Source organism: Pinus tabuliformis, chromosome Q (assembly GCF_031772625.1).
Source record: "Pinus tabuliformis cultivar Carrire ecotype Pingquan chromosome Q, CPIR1, whole genome shotgun sequence".
Taxonomy (NCBI): domain Eukaryota; kingdom Viridiplantae; phylum Streptophyta; class Pinopsida; order Pinales; family Pinaceae; genus Pinus; species Pinus tabuliformis.
Window position 1 is genome coordinate 934,596,657 of NC_142296.1, and position 8,677 is coordinate 934,605,333.

Sequence of the window (8,677 nt, forward strand, 5' to 3'; positions counted from 1 at the left end):
TTTTAAGGTATCTTTTCTTCATAATTTTATTTAAATTTCGATAGAGATTTTTTGGAATTTTAAGTTGCAAGTGCTGTATAATCTACAAAATTTGAGTGTTTTAGGTTTTTTTAAGGGTGAATTCATTTTTACATTCAACCATATATATTTTAAATAATTAGGATTCATTATTTAACAAAAAAATTGTATAACGGAATTCCAAAAGCAATTGTATGACCAAATTCCTGAAAGTGGAAATGATGAGTTGATCCAATTTGTGTATGGCTCATACAACAAAAATGTCTCCATTTTTCTGGATTGCCAATACAGTGGAATTTGTGCATTACCCATATAGTGAGAATGAGTTTATCCAATTTTTACTTTTGCCCATCCAGTCTAGGCACTTGAATGCATTGAATATTTTTAATAAATTATCTGGATTGCCAATACAGTGGAATTTGTGCATTGCCCACATAGTCAGAATGAGTTTATCCAATTTTTGCTTTTGCCCATACAGTCTAGGCACTTGAATGCATTGAATATTTTTAATAAGTTACCAATAAATTTTGTAGAGATCTATTGGAATATTAAGTTTTCGTTAAATTATTAAATGTTTTTATTTTTTAGATAATTTTTCAAAATATTATCGAGAATTTTAAAAATAATAAGTTTCAATTATATAATAAAAATAGTATAAATATATATATTTTAAATAAATTAAATCTATTTCTACATTTTAAACTATTAAAATTAACTATTTAACCAAAAATTGTATAGTACTTTGTATAGCAAAATTCGGAACTTAAAAAGGGGCAAAAACGTTTTTTCTCCCATTTTGTGGATTGCCCATCCAGTGGGAATGAGTTGATTCAATCTGTGCAGTGCCCATACGGTCGTCTTCACGAGAGTTTGTCGGCAATTGAGTGGAATCGAATCTCCTGGCTTGAGTTGCCTCCACTAATGAATGGCATCAATGATACAACTAACATAAACATATCAAATCAAATCTTAACTGATCATTAATGTTGCAGAAAACGACATGTATAAAAGAATCAATCAAATCTAACCATTGGAGGGGCACAGCAAAAGGCACTGAATGCACTTGCAGAAAGAAAGGAAAGACGCGGAAACAGTCTGCCCGGCCTGCAAGTGGCATCTAAAACCACTGTATGCTGAACTTGACAGATTGTTAATCCACTCACCTTCAACCTTTGCTTCTATGGAGAAACATGTTCCTGTCACTGTCCCTGTTCCTGTCATTCACCAATTGGTTAGCCCTAGCCCTAGCCCTAGCCCTGCCCCTCAACTAGGTAGCGGCAGCCCTACCCCTAAAGCTCGTTGCAGATGGAATTGTGAAGGTCTGTGTGCATTGTGGACAACGACTGGACTACAAACATTTGTTGAAGGTTATGCTGCATGCATTTATTAATCTCCACTTCCTCGTACTTAATTAACAACCCTCCCTGACAACGCTGTTTTTCTTCGCCCTCTGCCGTAATAATTTCTAACTACATCTCAAGTTATTATGTACCGTTCTATAGAGGCATCGTCACTATTATTGAGCTCTCTTACCTTATGTTATTTATCTTGCCTTTGCTTATCAGCTGACTGCATAAATTCGAAAATCCCTGCAAAGAATTACAGTACTATAATGTCACAGAGAAGTAGGTCGAATCAGGACTGACTTTTCAGGCACATAAAAAGGGATCAGGGTTGTAGCTGCTTCAAGAATGAAGGTACAGTTTTTTTTGGTTAGTTTTTTCATTATTTTTCCGAATCAATTACCATGTTACACGTTTTTTACATCCAGAAACAGTTTTGTTGGTCTCTGTAACGTCGATTATAATGGGGTTTGTGGGCATTCATATTTTCTCACTTAAATTTCAATGAACAGAGCTTGTGTCACTTTATCATATGTAAGCATGTTTCAGACAAGCCAGGTGTTGGAGATAATTGCTTTCAGTTTTCAGCAAAAGATAAATGCCTCCAATTATTCATTTAGCATGCAGTTTCCGATAGTTTACTTACAATTTAAATATAGGATGTGACTTTGAGGTAAGATTAACATATGTCCTCTTAGCAGTTTGGAGTCTAATTTTTCTGAGTGATAAAAAAAACAGCTATCATAAAAGGTAGTTTATTTTGACTCTATTTAACCATGTAGCTTTAAGCAATTGAATAAAGCAATTTATTAAACTGCTCAAAGCAATTTATTTGCTCAGCAGTAGTTTGTATCTAAAAGTTTTGTATAATCTAGATATAGTTGTTTTTCTAAAAGTTTTGTATAATCTAGATATAGTTGTTTTTAGTTCATTTTGAGTCTATTTAATCATGTAACTTCAAGCAATTGAATAAAGCAATTTACTAAACTGCTCATATTTGAGTAGCAGTTTGTATCTAAGTGTTTCATATAACCTAGGTATATTTGTTTTTAGTTACATTTAGTTAGCATGCAGTTCAGGCAGTTTATTTATTTACAATCTAAATTTACTGTGTTAATCATGTTAATCATATATGTGTGAGCTAAAATTAACATATATATTATTTACCTTTTTGAATGTATTTATTTAGGTAGCTTCAAGCAATTTACTTAGCAGCCTGTTTCATACAAGCCAGGTGTTGGAGATAATTGCTTTCAGTTGCATTTAGTTAGCATGCAGTTTCAGGCAGTTTACTTCCTTACAATCTAAATTTATCAGGTGTCAGTTATGTATGTGTGAGTGTCAGTTATGTAAGTTATGTGTGTGGAGTTAAGATTAACATATATATTATTATCCATTTTGATTGTAATTAATCATGGAGCTTTGAGCAATTTACTGGCAGCTTGTTTCATACAAAGCCAGGTGTTGGAGATAGTTGCTTTCAGTTACATTTAGATAGCATGCAGTTTCAGACCGTTTAATTACAATCTAAATTTGGGTCAGTCATCTATGTGTGAGCTAAGATTAAGATATGTATTATTAGCGATTTTGATTGTATTTAATCATGTAGCTTTAAGCAATTTACCGAGCAGACTGTTTCATACTAGCCAGGTGTTGGAGATAATTGTTTTCAGTTACATTCAGTTAGCATGCAGTTTCAGGGAGTTTACTTACAATCTAAATTTAAGATGTGTCAATCATGATGTCTGAGCTAGGATTAACATTGTATTATTGGAGGTTTTGAGTGTATTTAATCATGTAGCTTCAAGCAATTTACTGAGCAGCCTGTTTCATACAAAGCAGATGTTGGAGATAATTGTTTTCAGTTACATACAAAGCAGATGTTGGAGACAATTGTTTTCAGTTATATTCAGTTAGCATGCAGTTTCAGACAGTTTACTTAAGATCTATGTGTCAGTTATATATATATATATATGAGTTAAGATTAACATATCTATTTTTAGCCATTTTGAATATATTTAATTATATAACTTGAGCCATTGAATAAGCCATTTATTGAGCCTGGCTCAGATAAATGTTGAATAAGCAATTTACTGAGCCTGGCTCAGATAAATGTGTTATTTTGTGGTTTCCTTCCCTGTCCTACCACGAGGTTCTTACTCATTACTCATCCATTATATAGAAATTTTCAGTTTAGTTGAATAATGGGTATAATGAATTCTGGGTTTGTGTACAGATATTCAACTGGGTTCACCGGAGGTTCAGTCAAAATAATGATAAGGATTCAGGGCAGGGAAAGAGAGAGCAATGTGCTAATTGTAAGAGAGCTGGTGATGGCATTGGCGCGAGGAATTCGTCTCATTCGGCGAGAAGAACGTCGCCGTCCCCGACACTGTTCCCCAAAGAAAAAGATATTGCAGATGACCACAAACTCCTAATTCCCAGCCACAGCACCGTAACTTTAACTGCTGCTACAGCATTCCAGCAGGTGGAGGCGGAGGATGAGGCGGGGAAGCAATGGCTCTCGGTTGGAGGTGAGTCTGCAACTGACGAGGAGATGAGGAGGTTTTTCTCGCGCGGCCTACTGGCGATCGGCACGTTCGGCCTGGAGCACGTGGATGAAGCAGAGGAGAAGGAAGTGCGCAACCTGGTGGAGAGGGTCGATTCCGACGTTACTGCGGACGATGTAGAGCTTTTTCACGATGAGCTCGAGAAGGTCTTCGGCCTCAAAATTCATCATCAGCTCGACCCTAGGTTAGGTTCTGCAGACAACTCAGAGTGCCAATCCCCGTCTCTGCTTCATGGAAATACCAGCAGCGTCAATGACCTGTACCCACTGCATCAATTCTTCTTGAATTCCAGTAAAGCTGATATACCTGTAAGCAGTAATAGGAGGAAGGATCACTCGGCGCCCAGAACCTCGTTGAAGGATCTTTTTTCCGCCACCAACAGGCGGGAGGATCAACAGGTTGCTATAAAACCGAACGATTCGAAAGGCAGCGAGTACAACGCCAGTGCAGAGGGTGCAAAGAAATCCGGGTGGAACCTCTCCTCCTTGGTGAAAAAAGCTGTGAAAGGGAAGACGCATAGTACTAACTTAGTTCAGGTGGAATCAAGATGCAGATTAGAAAAGGTGAGTAGGGCGGTATTTTTAGGATTTGCAGATATATGTGTAGCATTACGCATTAAGTTAATTATTAGTTTTTAGTGGTTGTTTTTTATTTTTTAGGTATTGGATGAGAATAATGTGGTATTTAATCAATTTTTTTTTTGTATTTGAGAATTTTTCCATTTTTGTTTCAATTGGATGAGACCAATTATTAGTTTATTATTATTTTTTTCTATTGAATGAGAATAACGTGGTACTTAATCAATATTTTTTTGCATTTGAAAAATTTTCTATTTACATTTGCAGTATCATGTGTTTTTATTGGATAAGAATAATATAATATTCAATCAACACCTTTTGTACTTGAGAATTTTTCTTCCTCCATTTGCATTTACAGCCTCATCCACTAAGCTAATTATTGGTTCATGGCCTTTTCTTTTTGTAGTTGGTAGATAGAGACTATGAAAAAACTACTAAGCCAACTATTAAGTTAATGCATGGTAGTTAATATTTGACATATCTATAAGCATAAAATAATAATTTAATTTATAGGCAAAGCCATGCAGGACCTAGTGCATGGTGTTTAATATTAAAACAGTAATTTGATTTATGGATAAGTAATGCAGAAAGTAGTGCATATTATCCCTATCTCTGCTTATAAAATAGGTATAAAATAGTAATTTAATTTATATGTAAATGATACACCAAATAATACATGGTACTTAATATTTACCATATTTATATACATAAAATAGTAGTCGACTTTATGGGCAGGTGATGCAGGGACTCTTCCACAAAAAGATTTACCCCGAGCATGGTGCTGCTACTCATCCAAATACAGCAGTACCCGTACCCAAACCGCATGCTAAAAGGAAATCTAGGTTCACAAGCTGTATCCTCCCACCAAAATTAAACGAGCACGAGGATGACCAAGATAATTCCATCGCTACTGCTCACAAAAACTGTGATCCTGAGCTTATCTGTTCTGCAGGAATGTGCACTGGTCACGAGCACTGGATAAATACGGACGCTGACTGTAAGCTCCTGTGAGACTTTTTCATTGTTTTGGCAGATCATTTTCTCAGTCATAACTGCATACTAATGACATCTGTTGATTTCTTGTATTGTTTTTGCAGATGTTGTGTTGGAGTTTTAGCTGCATTATGTTTACATACATTGATCGTAGGCCACGCTTTGCTGTTGGTTCATGCATTACTTCTATATATCTCTCAGTTACTCGCTTGTACTTTTAGCCACTGATATCTGATAAAGTGTGTTGCATGGGACGACATGTCTGATAAAGTGTGTTGCATGGGACGACATGCACTTAGTGCACTCTATGTTATGAATCCCCTCTATTGTTTATTGATAGGAAAAACGGTGTGTAAAACACTATGTTCATTCAATATATTTATCCATCTGCCTTGCTTGAGTGACCAACCTGCCATAGAATTTGGAGTGGGAAATTCAATTTAGTGTGTTCTCCATTTTTGTTACACAATATTAATCAATCTTTTGGAATTTAACTTTGTATAGAATTTGGAGTGGGAAATTCAATTTAGTGTGTTCTCTATTTTTGTTACACAATATCAATCAATCTTTTGGAATTTAATTTTGTATAGATTTTGAATCTCTAAAGTTAAAGATTTTGAATTTCTAAAGTTACTAATAGACTCCATTCATCATTCATCATCGATTTCTAAAATTATTATTTCTAAAGTTACTGATAGACTCCATTCATCATTCATCATCAATTTCTAAAGTTATTTCTAAAGTTACTGATAGACTCCATTCACCACTCATCATCAAGACAAAAACAAATTTTTAAAACCATTTCAAATTTGATAATCTTTAATCTAGCAAATCAATATTAACCATCTTAAAATTTTATCCATAGCTTTCACATTAAACATAGTATAGCAAATGAGTATTACTCACTTTAAAATTTTATATTTATAGAATACTTGTACTGTGTTCATCATTCATCATCAATTTCTAAAGTTATTTCTAAAGTTACTGATAGACTCCATTCACCACTCATCATCAAGACAAAAACAAATTTTTAAAACCATTTCAAATTTGATAATCTTTAATCTAGCAAATCAATATTAACCATCTAAAAATTTTATCCATAGCTTTCACATTAAACATAGTATAGCAAATGAGTATTACTCACTTTAAAATTTTATATTTATAGAATACTTGTACTGTGTTGAACATAGAATGCCCTATTATATAAATATGGATCTATCTAATTCTTTCACATGACATTATTTAAATGTTTTGTATAGTTATTTAAATTTCAATTCAATTTTGATGACTGATTAACAACTTTACATATCAACTTTACACATCATACCAGACTATAAAATATAGTTTTTTCACATGACATTATTTAAATGTTTTGTATAGTTATTTAAATTTCAATTCAATTTTAATGACTGATTGACAACTTTACACATCAACTTTACAAATCATATTACACTATAAAATAAACTTCTGGACTCAATTCTCAATCAATCACAAAGAATTTAAGTTCCAAACTCAATCTGACCCTAAAATTTTGTCTATGTGGACAGTACTTTGCACTGTGTTGAATATTGATTGGCGTGTTCATCTGTGTGCGTAGTATTCACACTGTGCAGGACAAACATAGTGGAGAATCAATTAAACGATTGTTTCATGCAAGGTACATTTGCCATCCCATAAATAAAAATCTCATCATGTTGCTGAACTTTTCATGGTGGGATGAACAGGATAGATGTGAGATTCCACTGGATGGTAAAGTGCACGCATATCATCGTAGGCACTTTAACTTTCGTTGCATAGGTATTAAAAATTTGGCATAGGCCTTTTTCTCTTCTTTTTTTAAGATTTATGGCATGTTGGGAATATGGTGTTACTAGTAAAATTATGGCAATCATGGAACATGGAGATTGTCAGTTTATTATATGATTTGGATTCGTTTCAATGTATTGGTTTTTTTTAATGATTTAATTGATTTCAATAGTAAATAGATTCAAGTTATATTTAAATTTAGATTGTAATGTGTTTAGTAGTATTATTTTTGGAATTTAAATATTTAGAATAGTTGTAAGGTAAAAAAGTCAGTAAGTATTATTATAAATATTAAGTTTATAAATGAACAAAAGTTTTCGTTTTCTTTTTCTTTACTTTAATTTGTTTTTGCGTGATGTGGATGATTGTGATTCTCATATCTTGTGTCCAATTTTATGAATATGATAGGGAGCTTAGTCAACCTATAATAGTGTTAGATTTATTTATTTATTTATTTTTCATTTTTATGGAAGGTGTTATGATTATGAGTAATTTTAATTTCATTGAAATTGTTATGATTATGATGTAATTTTATTTAGTTTGTATTAGTAATATTATGGCTAGTGGATTTTTCATGGATTAGGACAATTCCAACAAAAAAAATTGTTGCATTGGGTAGAAATGTTATCATGAGAAGGGTAATTTTATGAGACCCCAATTATAGTGAAATATAATAATTTAATATGACTATAATGAGGGTGTGTGTTGTTGGGTAGAGTTATTTGAATGAGTGAATGAAGTATACCTCTAATAGTAAGATTAGGTAGATGTTGTACAAGAAGATACTACTGTAATGTTAAATAGTGCTAGGTAATGGCTATGGAAAATGAGAGATTGAATGAGATAGAATGGCTCAAATAAAAGGAATTATAATGATTCTACAAAAGATGATGAAGGGGATGGAAGTCATAGAATCTGCTTAACAAAGAAGTTTTTCAAAAAAACAAAACATATAGCAAAGAAGTTTGTCAAAAAAACAAAACATGTATCAAAGACGAGAGTGATGTAGGAATTGTACAAAGCATGGAGTGACACCAAAAATAAATTAAATATGATGAAGGGGATGGAAGTCATAGAATTGGCTCAACAAAGAAGTTTGTCAAAAAAAACATATAGCAAAGACGACAGTGTCAAAAAAAACATATAGCAAAGACGAAAACATATAGCAAAGATGAAAGTGACGTGGGAATTGTACAAAGCATGGAGCAACACCAAACAGAGAGAAGGGTAGCTTTGAAAAACATTAAACATTAATGGAATGGATAGAACACATGTAGAAAATTTTCTACCAACATAAGATTTAATATTCCCAAAGTGAAAATTGCTTACATTAATGGAGTGGATAGAACGCATGTAAAAAATTTTCTAC

General features: G+C 33.1%; 1 protein-coding gene across 2 annotated transcripts; it reads left to right on the forward strand.

The window, feature by feature from the left end:
• The first annotated feature begins 1,102 nt into the window (after positions 1-1,102).
• On the forward strand, positions 1,103-6,008 carry LOC149222533 (regulator of nonsense transcript protein). 2 transcript variants are annotated; one of them, XM_089383119.1, is made up of 5 exons: positions 1,103-1,473; positions 1,584-1,715; positions 3,598-4,494; positions 5,245-5,506; positions 5,607-6,008. In XM_089383119.1, exons 2-5 carry the CDS (start codon positions 1,710-1,712, stop codon positions 5,624-5,626), a joined length of 1,185 nt encoding a protein of 394 aa, XP_089239245.1. In that variant the 5' UTR covers positions 1,103-1,473; positions 1,584-1,709; the 3' UTR covers positions 5,627-6,008. The 2 variants fall into 2 exon arrangements, with proteins under 2 accessions (XP_089239245.1, XP_089239246.1); XM_089383120.1 differs by having other exon boundaries at positions 1,103-1,385.
• The last annotated feature ends 2,669 nt before the right edge of the window (positions 6,009-8,677 follow it).

Coding starts and splice junctions, on each gene's coding strand:
- LOC149222533 (XM_089383119.1), top strand. Junction 4,495..5,244: donor CAAGATGCAGATTAGAAAAG/GTGAGTAGGGCG, acceptor CTTTATGGGCAG/GTGATGCAGGGACTCTTCCA. Junction 5,507..5,606: donor GATAAATACGGACGCTGACT/GTAAGCTCCTGT, acceptor TTGTTTTTGCAG/ATGTTGTGTTGGAGTTTTAG.